Source organism: Patella vulgata, chromosome 7, assembly GCF_932274485.2.
Source record: "Patella vulgata chromosome 7, xgPatVulg1.2, whole genome shotgun sequence".
Taxonomy (NCBI): domain Eukaryota; kingdom Metazoa; phylum Mollusca; class Gastropoda; family Patellidae; genus Patella; species Patella vulgata.
Window position 1 is genome coordinate 10,308,780 of NC_065885.2, and position 18,417 is coordinate 10,327,196.

The window sequence follows — 18,417 nt, forward strand, 5'->3', positions numbered from 1 at the left end:
CTTCTATCCTCCTCTTTGCAACCGCTATTAATTGTCTATGATCGCAACTTGACCAAACTCGTTGGGGTTGTTCTAGACCGAGTCTTATTTGTTTTTAAGGTGTAGAAGATAACAGACGGTCCTCTTTACAAAATTCTAGGGTTTTCCTTCTTGAAGATACGGAAGTATCAAGATTTCCTCAGATAGAAATAGTATTCCCATAAAACAAAGCACGTGCAAAGCGGACCGCGTGCGTCTGACAGGAGATGCTGTGATTGATAGCGGGACATGAAGGCAGAATCATCTTTCAACAAAATGTTTCCATGAATAAACAGATGTTAGATTGGTCAGTTACTGTCCGAACAATTAACTTACTACTTTAATGATTGACGCTGACTATTTCTGCAGGTGCTCGTTTTGCCGAACATAACTGAGGGCTTGTTATGGTTTATAACGATGCTCTTGTCGTTTATTATAGAGTTTTTATTGCTCGTGGAGATATAAAAATGGCTGCATGAAATATCAGAAACTTTAATTATACACCAGATGCTGATACTTTATTTTATTATTCAGCGTTGAACGAAGTAAAGGGATAAAATGAAATGAAACGGGGTTTAACGTCCTACTTTTCTGCTTCAACTGGGCTTATGAAGACAGGCATACGCCATACAATGTGCTATGATGAAAATTAGCCCGAACAGCTGCGCTACGACCTACTATTGAAATTAGGTGTAGTTATATTGCAAGGCTATAGCAATCTCATTAAAAAACAGATTCTATTCCGTTTCGTGTTTTATAGTTCAAAATTGTGTTTTACTTGTCTTTACGAAACGAAATAATTCTTGCATTCTCAAGTTCCGTTCGCAGTTTTACTATCTCTATGAATAGACTTAACGATATAAAAACAATGAAAAATACAAATATTATTGAAAGCTAAGTAAAACAATTCGACATGTTCATTATTGATAGGTGTCGACCACTTGACCATTTGATCAAAGAATGTAAACATTCAGTCCATCCATCATTACCGACATTTTTTCTGGTATGAAATCTATAAGGTCATTGAGTTCATGCATATGTTTAGATTAAGTATGTCGTTTTCTACATTCCAATATTTTCCCAGGAAATATCATTTGTGCCATCTTTTTTAAACACCGCTACTCATCGTCATCTTGTTCTTCGAAAAAACCTAAGGCTTCGTTAATTCAAGTCCGATCGACATGAAAATTGGCACGCTTTTTCTGTGGAATATTCTGCATGGATTTCGTAAATTAGATTTTTGAATTTCATCCCACATCCTGGTCCATGTACGATCGTACGTTTTTTTTAAAGGGGCCGCGGTTTTCGGGTGGTAGGACACCCAGTGCCGGACTAACCTTGTGGGGGGCCCGGGACATACCAACTGTGCCGGGGCCCCATTGTTGTTTGTTCAAATTGTTCGTGGGGTGTTTTCCTCCAGGAATTTTTTTTTAAAATTAGGATTAATTTCAGTGCATCTGAGACAATTTAGGCAGCGATTTCCTGGGCCCCCGAAAATCTGTTGGTACCTACCAGTCCCGGGGCCCCCAATATCCATTACTGCCCAGGGCCCCAATCCTCGCCCCCTCAGCCCAGGTACTGGTTGGCTCCGTCCAGGATAAAATATTAGTATGATCCTGGACACCGGCTACCTTCGGGTTTATCAAGCACGCACTTGTCTGGTGCTACGCGCTTGTGGATCTGGCAAGCGTTGTCTTGATGAAACTTTAGTCAATTCTCGAAAATGTGTAGCAACGGCATACAAGCGGAATACTTCAGTAATGTGACCTACAAGGAAAAGATATGTTATAGATATTATTATGGGCATTTTACACCTCATATCAAAAAAAAAAACCAACCAAAAAAAACTACAAAAAAAACCCCACTCTTGCCAGTTATTAGTGGTGCCGGGGTGGACCATATGTCACAGTGAAATATGTCCACCTAAATAATTAATGTAAGATTAATTAACTGACACGCATGGCACCATTATATGGAATACAAGTTACTTAAACATGCATAATGCAAAAGGTAAGTTTCAGGTATCTCTTTAGGCCTTAAATGTTATCTGAATTATTAATTAGACATTAATTTACTTATCCAGACCATAATCAACTCTCGATACCATCGTTAGCCTTCGATATTTTGTGGATTTGAATACGTTTTGTTGTGGATGAAAATAACCGTAAAATTTGATAATCAAGACATTGTTTATTATCGTAACAACGGCTAGCCTAAAATTGAATCGCTAATATCTAGATTCATAGTGAAGCAGTTTGACTGAAATTTTCAGCATATTCCCATTTTATTATCTATATTTTAACTGTCAGCTATTTATCTAACCTTACCTAATGCCCCTTTAAAGTTTATTTCTGTTCCCTCGTCTTTATCAAGCAACAATTAATTAAAGGTGCTGATGATTTTATTGAAAGAGTTAAATCTTTAAATAATTCATATAAGATTAATATACTAACATATGACACAGTTACTTTAAAGTTTATTTCTTTCGACGTGTCCACGAGGGTTCCCTCTTCTTTATCAAGCAAAGACTAATTAAAGTTGATGGAGATTTTAATATATATCCTAAGTTAATTACAGGTATCCTTGCCTACATATGTCTACAGGTATAGTAACATATTAATTACCATACACGACATACCTGTCACTCTTATACTGTAATATTCATCACTCAGGTACAACCTGTCAATCATATTATAGTCACACAGGTGGAACATACCTTCTATATCTATATATCTATACTAATGGAATATGTGTTTAAGGTTAAGACGGTGGAAATCACAAGGTAGGCCTAATTCAAATTATACATTTTAATTTTTGCATCGTAGAAATTTGAAAATCTGACAATATGGGAGATCGTTGCGACGCAAAACCTTGATTTAAGTTAATAATTTTTTTTGTCTGGAGTTGGATACATTTTATGAATTAGCTTTATTTTCTTATAATAGTGCTTATATCAGATAATTCATGAATGGAGATTGAGGAAGTGTCAAAGTGCTTCCTTCCTAAATTGATGTCTGTATTAATTAATACGTTTGGGTAACAATACTTTATGCCAAGTGCACGATACCTACAGTGACTAAACTTCGAGATAGATTGATTTTGTTTCTGTAGCCCATAACAATGCGATTTTGTCTTAATAAGACGGGGTGGGGGTAGGGGTGGTGGAGTATCCCGTGACTAAGGAGTCGGTTTGAATTTGTGTTAATATCCGAATATTTTTAAGGAGATGGGGATGGGAGTTCTTAAAATACTTCTTTATAATTCACACACCAAAAAATCCTACATATATATATTTTATTTCAAATATGTTATTCTTCTAGAATTAATTAAAATATTGAATATTTCTACCTGATATTATAACTTTTATTGATAAATATAGCCCCGAAATGACCTAGTTTGTGTCGAGTGGACCTTAAACTCTCTCTCCTCTCTCTCTCTCTCTCCCTCCCTCTCTCTCTCTCCCCCTTTCCCTCTCTCTTATCATCACAATGTCTTAATAGTGCCCAAAGTAATCACGGCACATATTACAGAGATTTATTCAAACGGATGAGTTATAGGTCTATATATCCTGACAAATGGCTTCTAACAGTACAATATGAATTACCTTACATTAGAATATTATATAATCACCGTTTGTCAGATTTCGTTTTACGTCAGTGTATATGACGGTGTTGGGGTGAGGAATTTGGGTAAAATTAGCACAGCTATAAATGACGTTGTTACCCGAGCTAATTTTAACTGTGTCGCTATTAACGTCCATCGGGACCTGGGTTTTTCGTCTCACACGATCGACTATACGTTGTCCCTTGCCAACCCGATTATCCCGATGAAATTTCGCGGCCAACGCATGGATCGCACATCGGACCTCCAGGTTAGCGAGCCAACATACGCAATGAGCTACCACGGCTCCCAGTAACGATAAGCACTGTCATGAGAGGGACAATAACAGGGAACGACAGTAAGACAGGCAGAGCTGCCAAATTTAAATATATAAATATTAGGGTAATATCAAATAATGCAACTATATTATTTTCTGAGCAATAAAACGATCTGGCGTAAATGAACAGCGTTGGTGTATTTGCATGCTTAAAAAGAGTTGTTCCCCTTTGAATGTTGGCATGGCTGTTCAAAGTTATCCACACAATCGTTCTTGATAGTTGGAATTCGAAATAAAAGATAGTTTTAGCGCTGCTACTGAGGTCAAATTTTCTTCATAGCACACTGTATGGCGTATGTCCGTTTTCATTAGCCCGGATGGATCAGAAAAGTAGGACGTTAAAACCCATTCCTGCTTTTAAAACTCCATATATAATATAACCTTTATGTTGGGGTTTCATTATTTAAGTTTTGTATTATAGACAGTAATTACCACTTTAATAAATTCTAAAATATTTGACAATAAATATTTTAACATAAAGAGTTCAGGATCATAGTTTAACAAAGAGATTATCAACGCCCTCTTTCAACATTGTATTATGAATTAAATTCTAGACAGTAAACTTGGTGTATATTACTTATGTCACTTATATTACTAAAAATACTTATGTCATTTATATTACTAATATTACGTATGTCACTTACATTACTTATGTCACTTATATTACTAATACGGCACTTATATTACTTATGTCACTTATATTACTAATAATACTTATTTCACTTATATTACTTATGTAACTTATGTCACTTATATTACTAATATTACTTATGCCACTTATATTACTAATATTACTTATGTCACTTATATTTATGTCGTTTATATTACTTATGTCACTTATATTACTTATGTAACTTATATAACTTATATTACTAATATTACTTATGACACTTATATTACTAATAATACTTATGTCACTTATGTAACTAATATTACTTATGTCACTTATATCACTAATATTACTTATGCTACTTATATTACTAATAATACTTATGTCACGTATGTTACTTATGTAACTTATATTACTAATATTACTTATGTCACGTATATTACTAATATTACTTATGTCACTTATATTACTTATGTCACTATTGAATTGGGGAAAGGGGTGACAGGCCGAATGATTTAACGTTAGGTCTGCCATTGAGTCAAGTGGCGTGGTTTCGGTGACAAGGAGTAGGGTCGCCTGTCTAACCTTTTGGGTTTTCACCGGTTTTCTTTTACTTGACAATCAAGTAACAGGTTATTTTTTGTTATTGATTTATACCAACAATATATTTTGAAAACATTACTCAATATACCGCCGGGCCCCTGGACAAGTATCTCACATCCTACTGTTCTGCTCCGACTGGACTAATGAAGACGGGCATACGCCATACAGTGAGAGACAGTTTGCCCGGACAGCGGCACTACAGCTTAATCTTATATCGAATTCCGACTGTCAAGGGATCTTTTACGTGCACGAGCATTTATTGGAGAGAATTCACCAGAAGTTACGTCATAAACGGCAAATCAAAGAGAGACGAACCCATTATGAACGTTATAGAACACGATTCGGTGCACCGTCCGTCAATAGAAGGTCCTTCACAGAGGAAGAACTTATTAAATTTGCAAGTAAGTTTACTTAATACGAGCAAGTATTGGTAGCTCTGGTGCTGATAATAGCTAACTAATGCTGTTAGAAGCTAACTAGCGCTTTTATGAGCTAACTTATACTTTAAGGGGCTAATTAATGCTATTGTGAGCTAACTTATAATTTGACGGGCTAACTAGTGCTATTTGGAGCTAACTTATACTATTGGGAGTTAACTAGTGCTATTTGGAGCTAACTTATGCTATTGGGAGTTAACTAGTGCTATTGTGAGCTAACTGGGTCTATTGGGTGTCAACTAGTCCTATTGTGAGCTAACTGGGTCTATTGGGTGTCAACTAGTCCTATTGTGAGCTAACTAGGTCTATTGGGAGCTAACAAGTTCTATCAGGAGCTCACTGGCCCTAAAAGAGATAACTGGTGCTATCAGGAGCTAACTGGTACTATTAAGAAGATATGAGCTAATTGGTTAGGGTAATACGTTTTTACTCTGTGGTTTTAGCACAATACGAGGTCTAGTCGTCACGGTCTCTTCTATCCTCCTCTTTGCAACCGCTATTAATTGTCTATGATCGCAACTTGACCAAACTCGTTGGGGTTGTTCTAGACCGAGTCTTATTTGTTTTTAAGGTGTAGAAGATAACAGACGGTCCTCTTTACAAAATTCTAGGGTTTTCCTTCTTGAAGATACGGAAGTATCAAGATTTCCTCAGATAGAAATAGTATTCCCATAAAACAAAGCACGTGCAAAGCGGACCGCGTGCGTCTGACAGGAGATGCTGTGATTGATAGCGGGACATGAAGGCAGAATCATCTTTCAACAAAATGTTTCCATGAATAAACAGATGTTAGATTGGTCAGTTACTGTCCGAACAATTAACTTACTACTTTAATGATTGACGCTGACTATTTCTGCAGGTGCTCGTTTTGCCGAACATAACTGAGGGCTTGTTATGGTTTATAACGATGCTCTTGTCGTTTATTATAGAGTTTTTATTGCTCGTGGAGATATAAAAATGGCTGCATGAAATATCAGAAACTTTAATTATACACCAGATGCTGATACTTTATTTTATTATTCAGCGTTGAACGAAGTAAAGGGATAAAATGAAATGAAACGGGGTTTAACGTCCTACTTTTCTGCTTCAACTGGGCTTATGAAGACAGGCATACGCCATACAATGTGCTATGATGAAAATTAGCCCGAACAGCTGCGCTACGACCTACTATTGAAATTAGGTGTAGTTATATTGCAAGGCTATAGCAATCTCATTAAAAAACAGATTCTATTCCGTTTCGTGTTTTATAGTTCAAAATTGTGTTTTACTTGTCTTTACGAAACGAAATAATTCTTGCATTCTCAAGTTCCGTTCGCAGTTTTACTATCTCTATGAATAGACTTAACGATATAAAAACAATGAAAAATACAAATATTATTGAAAGCTAAGTAAAACAATTCGACATGTTCATTATTGATAGGTGTCGACCACTTGACCATTTGATCAAAGAATGTAAACATTCAGTCCATCCATCATTACCGACATTTTTTCTGGTATGAAATCTATAAGGTCATTGAGTTCATGCATATGTTTAGATTAAGTATGTCGTTTTCTACATTCCAATATTTTCCCAGGAAATATCATTTGTGCCATCTTTTTTAAACACCGCTACTCATCGTCATCTTGTTCTTCGAAAAAACCTAAGGCTTCGTTAATTCAAGTCCGATCGACATGAAAATTGGCACGCTTTTTCTGTGGAATATTCTGCATGGATTTCGTAAATTAGATTTTTGAATTTCATCCCACATCCTGGTCCATGTACGATCGTACGTTTTTTTTAAAGGGGCCGCGGTTTTCGGGTGGTAGGACACCCAGTGCCGGACTAACCTTGTGGGGGGCCCGGGACATACCAACTGTGCCGGGGCCCCATTGTTGTTTGTTCAAATTGTTCGTGGGGTGTTTTCCTCCAGGAATTTTTTTTTAAAATTAGGATTAATTTCAGTGCATCTGAGACAATTTAGGCAGCGATTTCCTGGGCCCCCGAAAATCTGTTGGTACCTACCAGTCCCGGGGCCCCCAATATCCATTACTGCCCAGGGCCCCAATCCTCGCCCCCTCAGCCCAGGTACTGGTTGGCTCCGTCCAGGATAAAATATTAGTATGATCCTGGACACCGGCTACCTTCGGGTTTATCAAGCACGCACTTGTCTGGTGCTACGCGCTTGTGGATCTGGCAAGCGTTGTCTTGATGAAACTTTAGTCAATTCTCGAAAATGTGTAGCAACGGCATACAAGCGGAATACTTCAGTAATGTGACCTACAAGGAAAAGATATGTTATAGATATTATTATGGGCATTTTACACCTCATATCAAAAAAAAAAACCAACCAAAAAAAACTACAAAAAAAACCCCACTCTTGCCAGTTATTAGTGGTGCCGGGGTGGACCATATGTCACAGTGAAATATGTCCACCTAAATAATTAATGTAAGATTAATTAACTGACACGCATGGCACCATTATATGGAATACAAGTTACTTAAACATGCATAATGCAAAAGGTAAGTTTCAGGTATCTCTTTAGGCCTTAAATGTTATCTGAATTATTAATTAGACATTAATTTACTTATCCAGACCATAATCAACTCTCGATACCATCGTTAGCCTTCGATATTTTGTGGATTTGAATACGTTTTGTTGTGGATGAAAATAACCGTAAAATTTGATAATCAAGACATTGTTTATTATCGTAACAACGGCTAGCCTAAAATTGAATCGCTAATATCTAGATTCATAGTGAAGCAGTTTGACTGAAATTTTCAGCATATTCCCATTTTATTATCTATATTTTAACTGTCAGCTATTTATCTAACCTTACCTAATGCCCCTTTAAAGTTTATTTCTGTTCCCTCGTCTTTATCAAGCAACAATTAATTAAAGGTGCTGATGATTTTATTGAAAGAGTTAAATCTTTAAATAATTCATATAAGATTAATATACTAACATATGACACAGTTACTTTAAAGTTTATTTCTTTCGACGTGTCCACGAGGGTTCCCTCTTCTTTATCAAGCAAAGACTAATTAAAGTTGATGGAGATTTTAATATATATCCTAAGTTAATTACAGGTATCCTTGCCTACATATGTCTACAGGTATAGTAACATATTAATTACCATACACGACATACCTGTCACTCTTATACTGTAATATTCATCACTCAGGTACAACCTGTCAATCATATTATAGTCACACAGGTGGAACATACCTTCTATATCTATATATCTATACTAATGGAATATGTGTTTAAGGTTAAGACGGTGGAAATCACAAGGTAGGCCTAATTCAAATTATACATTTTAATTTTTGCATCGTAGAAATTTGAAAATCTGACAATATGGGAGATCGTTGCGACGCAAAACCTTGATTTAAGTTAATAATTTTTTTTGTCTGGAGTTGGATACATTTTATGAATTAGCTTTATTTTCTTATAATAGTGCTTATATCAGATAATTCATGAATGGAGATTGAGGAAGTGTCAAAGTGCTTCCTTCCTAAATTGATGTCTGTATTAATTAATACGTTTGGGTAACAATACTTTATGCCAAGTGCACGATACCTACAGTGACTAAACTTCGAGATAGATTGATTTTGTTTCTGTAGCCCATAACAATGCGATTTTGTCTTAATAAGACGGGGTGGGGGTAGGGGTGGTGGAGTATCCCGTGACTAAGGAGTCGGTTTGAATTTGTGTTAATATCCGAATATTTTTAAGGAGATGGGGATGGGAGTTCTTAAAATACTTCTTTATAATTCACACACCAAAAAATCCTACATATATATATTTTATTTCAAATATGTTATTCTTCTAGAATTAATTAAAATATTGAATATTTCTACCTGATATTATAACTTTTATTGATAAATATAGCCCCGAAATGACCTAGTTTGTGTCGAGTGGACCTTAAACTCTCTCTCCTCTCTCTCTCTCTCTCCCTCCCTCTCTCTCTCTCCCCCTTTCCCTCTCTCTTATCATCACAATGTCTTAATAGTGCCCAAAGTAATCACGGCACATATTACAGAGATTTATTCAAACGGATGAGTTATAGGTCTATATATCCTGACAAATGGCTTCTAACAGTACAATATGAATTACCTTACATTAGAATATTATATAATCACCGTTTGTCAGATTTCGTTTTACGTCAGTGTATATGACGGTGTTGGGGTGAGGAATTTGGGTAAAATTAGCACAGCTATAAATGACGTTGTTACCCGAGCTAATTTTAACTGTGTCGCTATTAACGTCCATCGGGACCTGGGTTTTTCGTCTCACACGATCGACTATACGTTGTCCCTTGCCAACCCGATTATCCCGATGAAATTTCGCGGCCAACGCATGGATCGCACATCGGACCTCCAGGTTAGCGAGCCAACATACGCAATGAGCTACCACGGCTCCCAGTAACGATAAGCACTGTCATGAGAGGGACAATAACAGGGAACGACAGTAAGACAGGCAGAGCTGCCAAATTTAAATATATAAATATTAGGGTAATATCAAATAATGCAACTATATTATTTTCTGAGCAATAAAACGATCTGGCGTAAATGAACAGCGTTGGTGTATTTGCATGCTTAAAAAGAGTTGTTCCCCTTTGAATGTTGGCATGGCTGTTCAAAGTTATCCACACAATCGTTCTTGATAGTTGGAATTCGAAATAAAAGATAGTTTTAGCGCTGCTACTGAGGTCAAATTTTCTTCATAGCACACTGTATGGCGTATGTCCGTTTTCATTAGCCCGGATGGATCAGAAAAGTAGGACGTTAAAACCCATTCCTGCTTTTAAAACTCCATATATAATATAACCTTTATGTTGGGGTTTCATTATTTAAGTTTTGTATTATAGACAGTAATTACCACTTTAATAAATTCTAAAATATTTGACAATAAATATTTTAACATAAAGAGTTCAGGATCATAGTTTAACAAAGAGATTATCAACGCCCTCTTTCAACATTGTATTATGAATTAAATTCTAGACAGTAAACTTGGTGTATATTACTTATGTCACTTATATTACTAAAAATACTTATGTCATTTATATTACTAATATTACGTATGTCACTTACATTACTTATGTCACTTATATTACTAATACGGCACTTATATTACTTATGTCACTTATATTACTAATAATACTTATTTCACTTATATTACTTATGTAACTTATGTCACTTATATTACTAATATTACTTATGCCACTTATATTACTAATATTACTTATGTCACTTATATTTATGTCGTTTATATTACTTATGTCACTTATATTACTTATGTAACTTATATAACTTATATTACTAATATTACTTATGACACTTATATTACTAATAATACTTATGTCACTTATGTAACTAATATTACTTATGTCACTTATATCACTAATATTACTTATGCTACTTATATTACTAATAATACTTATGTCACGTATGTTACTTATGTAACTTATATTACTAATATTACTTATGTCACGTATATTACTAATATTACTTATGTCACTTATATTACTTATGTCACTATTGAATTGGGGAAAGGGGTGACAGGCCGAATGATTTAACGTTAGGTCTGCCATTGAGTCAAGTGGCGTGGTTTCGGTGACAAGGAGTAGGGTCGCCTGTCTAACCTTTTGGGTTTTCACCGGTTTTCTTTTACTTGACAATCAAGTAACAGGTTATTTTTTGTTATTGATTTATACCAACAATATATTTTGAAAACATTACTCAATATACCGCCGGGCCCCTGGACAAGTATCTCACATCCTACTGTTCTGCTCCGACTGGACTAATGAAGACGGGCATACGCCATACAGTGAGAGACAGTTTGCCCGGACAGCGGCACTACAGCTTAATCTTATATCGAATTCCGACTGTCAAGGGATCTTTTACGTGCACGCCAATGTGTACACGAGACCTCATTTTTTCGTCCCATCCGAACGAAACACCGTTGTACGGGAAAATTTTTAACACATAGCCCACTGTATAGTGTATGCAGTAAAAATAGGACTTTCAAATTCTTTTCAACAAGAATAAGATTGCTATTATAAATAGAGACTTTTGGCAAGCGGAATTTTCCCATCCGTATCACGTATCCGTATCGTATACGTGATACGTTGCGTCAAAGTAGTTTTAGAGTTTTGGCAGATTTTTGCGTCGCGTACGCATGAGTAGCTGAGCCCAACTTAGTTCTATTACAGCATGATGGCGGATATCAACCAAGATCACCATCAGTACTAGTCAAGTGCCTATTATAGTCTACAATTTCACGGAGGGAATGAAGTCCCTCGACAGTCGCTGAGCTATTAAAAAAAATTGATGTCGAATATTATTAAAAACCTTCGACTTCGACTCGACTGTAAGTTTTGATTTCACTAATGTATCATTTCATAAAGTTTATACCCCTTTACCACAGAATAAAATCATTTTCAGATATGCAAGGTTCCGCCTCCCTAAATTTAGCACGTAGATCAACCATCATGGTTAAAATCACATCAAATATACACCTTCGTGTTCTAGAATACACAAAGATTCATAAAAACGCTATGATACAACATTTCAGCGTCTAAAAGTAGCAAAAAGACACGACAATGTTATACGGACCTTTTCCGTATGAAAGCTGTTCGATACGTGCTGCCGTATCCGTGTGTCGTATCACGTATGAGAAATACACACACATTGATGACGTCACAGGCAAAATCCATACGGATACGCGATACGGACCAGACATTTACGCTTGCCAAAAGTCTCTAATATCACGATTGAACGCAATAAATACACAGACCTACAGGCACGTGTCCAGAGGGTTGCATACAGAATTATTTCTCTTCTGCATTCATTTAAATGGCGCCGTTATGGCTCACTAAAATTTAACCCTTTATGCACCTAATTGAGCAGAAATAGTGTTTCAAAGCTTCTTTAATTTGATCAAATTCGCGGGTAGTCCCCCCTGATCTTATGCCAAACTTGACGTTGTCTCTTGGCCACCCCGCTGCTCAAATTCTTGGACACGCCCCTGATATATATGATAAACACGTAATATATTTTGTATGTAAATGTCAGGTATTGTATTATAATATAGATGAAAGGCTGATATAGGCGAGAAGGTCTTCAGGTCAAACTTTGACCTTTATATATATTTTATATGACGTCATGTCAGAATATCCGCGTAAATAACGTAGGCTATGTGGGGGAAAAAAAATGTCGACTTGGCACACATATTTCTCTGTTTATTACAGAAGTTGAATAGATTTTAGATTAAATGTGTTTATATTTGAATCGAATGTTTTCCTTTATTGTTTTTTGTGTGTTGGCCAGTTTATTTTTGTCGGGGTTTTATAACACCTGTATTCACCAGGTGCCAAAACTTCTCACATTATTCTGTATTTTGGCACAACCCAAATAGAAATGAACATATGAATTGAATCGAAATGAGAGAGAGAGAGAGAGAGAGAGAGAGAGAGAGAGAGAGATGGGGTTTAACGTCCACTCGACACAGACTAGGTCATTTCGGGACTAACATATTTTTTTATAAAAAATTTATTTCGATAATTCGCTTGCGCGTAGGGGCCTTTAGCAGTGGGGGGAAACCGGAGGACCCGGAGAAAACCCACGAGGTTGGACAGGCGACCCTACTCCTTGTCACGTACAACCGGGGAATCGAAACCCCGCCACTTGACTCAATGACAGACTGTACGCGCTAACCTAGATAACAAACCTTAATCTCTCATCGCTCCGTCACAAACACATCAGTATATCTCAACGTTTTTAGCTACGTTCTCGTAGCTAGTGCTAACCATTCGGCCATCCAACCCCTCAATGAACATATGAATTGAATGGAAATGAAATGACATGGGATTTAGTATCCTACATTTCTGTGCCAGCCGGAATAAAGAAAACGGGTAAACGCCAATGCAGTGTGTTATGAGGGAATCTTGCCCGGGCGGTGGCGTTTCCGCCTACTCTTCATGGAATCGCAACTGCCAAGGGATATTTTAGCGAGCACGCTTCCGAGCGACTAGACGCTACTCCTGGCCAGGCCTGCCGCCCTGCTTCACTGACGAGGGGGACCAGGCTGAACAACTTGAGAAACTTTCAGGGCCAACATCGGGATGCGAGTCTCGAATTAAGTAATAACTCTAAATCTATATCCATAAAAAAAAATCGCGAAGATATTCATACGTTCGTTATTATTATGATATTCATGCACGTCTTTATAATAGCTAAAAAATAATGCAAACAAAAACTAATGACGCATTTTAATAGTGAATCTGGTACAAAAGGATTTTTTTGTGTCCCGAAACTGGGTATAGTATGTATACAATACATAGTTTATATGAATAGACCTGATATATGGTTGATAACCAAATTGTGAAAACTTGTTGAAACATCACAGTGTCACTCGGCAAACCTCAGCAGATTCCAGTACCCTACATCTAGCCTCGACTGTATATGACGAAGTCCGCCATTGGAACTACTTTCAAGTTCCCTGATTACCATGGCGACGCCTTTGAAGAATATTTTATCATACAAATATTTCAAAGTCTGAAGCTGTTTTTTTTTCAAGTTTATCTGATTTTCTTCAAACAAGGACAACTTTGCTCTAAAATTTCTACACACGCTTTGAATGACGCAATTTTTATAACTTCTTTTTAAAAGCGGCAAGTTTCCCAATAAGTAAACGGGTGCCGCATCGTAATTGTATAGGCGTAGGCACATATCACTTACCGTCATACAGCCGAGGCTAGATGTAGACTGTGCCGAGTGATCACAGTGTAGATGGTAATTGTTATCAATACATGGCGTGTTACTTGATTACATTCCAATTACTAAATGCCATTCAAAGAATAGACCTGATATATGGTTGATAACATCTTGTGAAATCTTGTTGATACATCACAGTGAAATAAACCATAGTAGTTGTTATCTTTAAATAGTGTGTTATTTGATTATGTTCCAATTATTAAATGCCATTTAAAGAATAGACCTGATATATGGTTGATAACATCTTGTGAAATCTTGTTGATACATCACAGTGAAATAAACCATAGTAGTTGTTATCAATAAATAGTGTGTTATTTGATTATGTTCCAATTATTAAGTGCCATTTAAAGAATAGATGGGGCCCTGAGTTCGCAAAGCATTCTCAGATTTAAGTTGATAATTTACCCAAATATATTCGCCTTTTATTAACTAACTTTTGTTGTTTTAATGTACCAAATACATCAATAAGAAACTATGTGCAAAGTTTTGTGTTTCTGGATCAAAGATATTTCTCATAAACAGTGATTGAAAGTTGAGTTAATTCAAGTCTGAGAAGTTTTGTGAAACCAGAGCCTGATGCATAAAGCTGTATTGCAGTGATACTGAATAGACGTCCCAAATTTAGCCCTCTTTTCCGAGCTATAGTCCTAGGACTGAATAGTATAATATAGCTTCCTCGTTGTAAACCAAACAAAGTAAATGTCGTGTGAAAATAGTGCATAAATGATTTTCTTTTTATTCTGAAACCAACTAATTATACGGTTGGTAAAACTCATCACGAATAGACCTAACTCATACATACATTTTACACATGCATTATGTAAGATTAAGATAAAGAGCTGATCGTTATCGCTATAATATTTTCCAAATAGATTATGAAAAATAAATATACTGAAAATGTCATTTAAACATACATTATGCCAGAGCTAAATCTGCCTATTGCAGGTCTTTCTCTGGGTCTGAAATGGTATCTAAATTATTAATTAGACATTAATTAACTTATCCAGACCATAATCAACTCTCGATGGCATCGCTAGCCTGCGATCTTGGGTGGATTATGAGCCGATTTACTGCATAACTTTCCTTAACGATTTAATGATTAAATGGATAATCGAGACTATGCTGTTTATCGTACTGACTTTAGTAATGATGATTGAGGCTAGGCGGAAATTTCAATCGCTTAATTCTGGGTTCATAGTGGATCAATTTGAATTAAATTTTCACCAAATTGCCTTTACATTATCTAGTTTTTAATTATTATAGTAAGAACTGCCAGCTCTTTATCTAATCTCCCATAATGTATCTTTAAATTACTTTATTCTGAGCGCAGTTATGGATGTTTTGACATGAAATAGCCTAAGTCGTGTCCGACGACTGTTGATTGACAGTTCGTATTTTCGATTGTCAAGTACCATTGCCACGATAATAAACGATGTCTCGATTTTCAGTCCTTTAATCGGTCGGCATATTAGCAAATAACCTAGATATGTCGTACATTTTCTAACAAACTCAATATCTAAGCCATGGATGTCATGTAAATAAATGTCTAAATAATAATTTATGTAATATTTGAAGCCAGCAAAAAACCCCTGCAATAAGCAGATTTAATTCTTACATGAGACATTTTTTAATAAAAACATGCCATATATCGTGTGGATGTGTTTTTTCCTTTTGATCCGAAATTAACATACTTTGTCAAAACATCCTGCATATAATGGTATATAACCCAGCTTCCTCGTTCTAATAGAAACATCACAATTATCGTGTAGGATCAAGAATTGTACATCCGTGTTTTGTTTCACATCAAACAAAAAACAGACACAGATTTAAAAATATATAAAAAAAAACCCCAAAAACAAAATAAAAAACAAAAACAACATAAAAAACACTTCCTGAATCATACTATTATAACTTCAACAAAAACAAAAAACAGACCCAGATTTTAAAATATAACATTTATTATAACTTCAAAAATTATAAATCGTGTCGCTAGGTAGGTTTGTTTTTCTTTCTTTTTTAACTTCGTAATTTGATACATTGCGCATTTATTTCTTGTATGAAGATATATCGTTTTTAAAACGTAATTTGATGTATTACGCATTTAATTCGTTTATAAAGATATATGACGAATTGAGTTGCTTAAAAAAGATATTTTGTTTATTTAACCGTATCTGTCATTAAACTCCTGTGTTTTTATTTAAATGTTCCAAATACAAAAATAAACATTATCGCGAGAAGGTTTTCTATAGTGTCAATTGTGATAACACCTCCACCTTCTGCCGCGGTAATGACAGAAAGCCTGTCGAAAATGGTGGCAAAAGCGCATATTTTTCAGCCATTGATTAGGAGGATGGAACCTTAATTTCTATAGAGTACAATCTGATCAAAATACAGATCTATATTTCGTTTCGTTTTTTTTTATACTTTCGATGGCCTACCCCAGTGTAGTAAAGAGAAGTAAACTGAAATTTTGAACTATACAAAACGAAACGAAATAGGATCTGTGTTTTAATGATATTGTATAGAGTACGTCAACATCAAATCATATTCAACGAACAAGGGGGAAAAAAAATGCCACTCTTATCTTGTCTGGCATTTTTTTTTAAATACCGAACATATCCTTTAAGGGGGACGTCCCAGATATATTTTAGTGAAATGAAATAAAATGGGGTTTAACGTGCTATGAGGGAAATTTATCCGGACAGCTGCGCTACTGCCTACTCTTATATCAAATTTTAACTTTAAACCTCATTTCAATTCATTTTTAAATTACACCACGCCGCAATGTCTACAACGGACATCTTTTTTTTTGTTCCATCCGAACGAGTATACATTGTCCCTTGCCAGGCCCTCGGTCCTGCGCCACTAACAAGGAGGAACCACGCCGGAAACCCCGATGAACTTTCCCGGCCAACGGAGGGAACGAACACGTACGGGACCTCCAGGTTAGCGACTAGCGCGCCAAGTCCGTACTCACCGAGAAATTGGGCTTAACGTCCACTCGACAGAAACTGGGTCATTTCTGGACTAACACATGGGTCTTTAGCAGTAAGGGGAACCGGAGGACCCGGAGAAAACCCACGAGGTTGGACAGGCGACCCTACTCTTTATCACGTACAACCGGGGAATCGAAACCATACAAGTTAACACAATGACCCAGACCTTATGGTAGAGCGCTCACGTGCTAACCATTCGGCCATCCAACACGCCTGGGTCAAGAAATTTTAACTAAGATAAAATCCAAATTTTAGTAATTTGATTGGATAATATTAGATTGATTTTAGTGCTTAGCCAATCAAAATTGAAGTATCTACTAAAATTTGGATTTTATCTTTAGTTAAGATTTAGAGAAACAGGGCCCTGGTTTATAAATTAAATCACCGCACTATTAAATAGGAAGCACATCAGAGTTCTTGCTTATTTTTAAAAATTAGGAATATATCGTAATTTATTTTCAGAGTAAGTAATATCTGTTACATCAGAAAAGACCCCCCCCCCCCCCCCCAAAAAAAAAAAAAAAACAAAAAAAAAATCAAAAAAATCAACTATAATCGTCGTGTCAGTCACCAACAGAGCAATTTGTAAATTTTTGGGAGAAATAAAGTAGGCTAAAATAAGCGCCAAAAGTTATAACTAGTAACTAATTGAGATTCTAAATAATAAATACTTTGTTTATTTACATAGAGCAAAATGATGGATTCCCGATGCCGTCCACCGAGGAGGAGATCAGAGCATTTGACGAAGGTGTATTTGTTGGGTACGACGACCACGACAAACCGGAGGTCACGAGTAAACCAAGGTCAAGGTCAATACCTGAGCTATATTATGGATTAAAAAGACACAAGTTTACAGGTGAGTTCTAACTATTCTCATTTAAAGTTTTAAACATGGCGAAAGTTATCGGAAGAGTTATCAGTGTCTGTACTTATATGTTTTCTTACTTGAGGACGTTAGAAAGTCGACTTAAACTTAAAAATACGACTCCACTTGCAACTAAAAGCTACCATCATGTAGTCGCTACGTCATATTTGTTGTACGACTTTATTACACTACACTG

General features: G+C 36.0%; 1 protein-coding gene across 1 annotated transcript in view; it reads left to right on the top strand.

The window, feature by feature from the left end:
- Positions 1-8,089: 8,089 nt before the first annotated feature.
- Positions 8,090-18,417, top strand: part of LOC126828086 (FYVE, RhoGEF and PH domain-containing protein 2) — an 81,886-nt gene continuing 71,558 nt past the window's right edge. The window contains exon 1 of the mRNA XM_050557664.1: positions 8,090-8,105. Coding sequence (XP_050413621.1) covers positions 8,090-8,105 — 16 coding nt within the window. The remainder of the gene's footprint in view (positions 8,106-18,417) is intronic.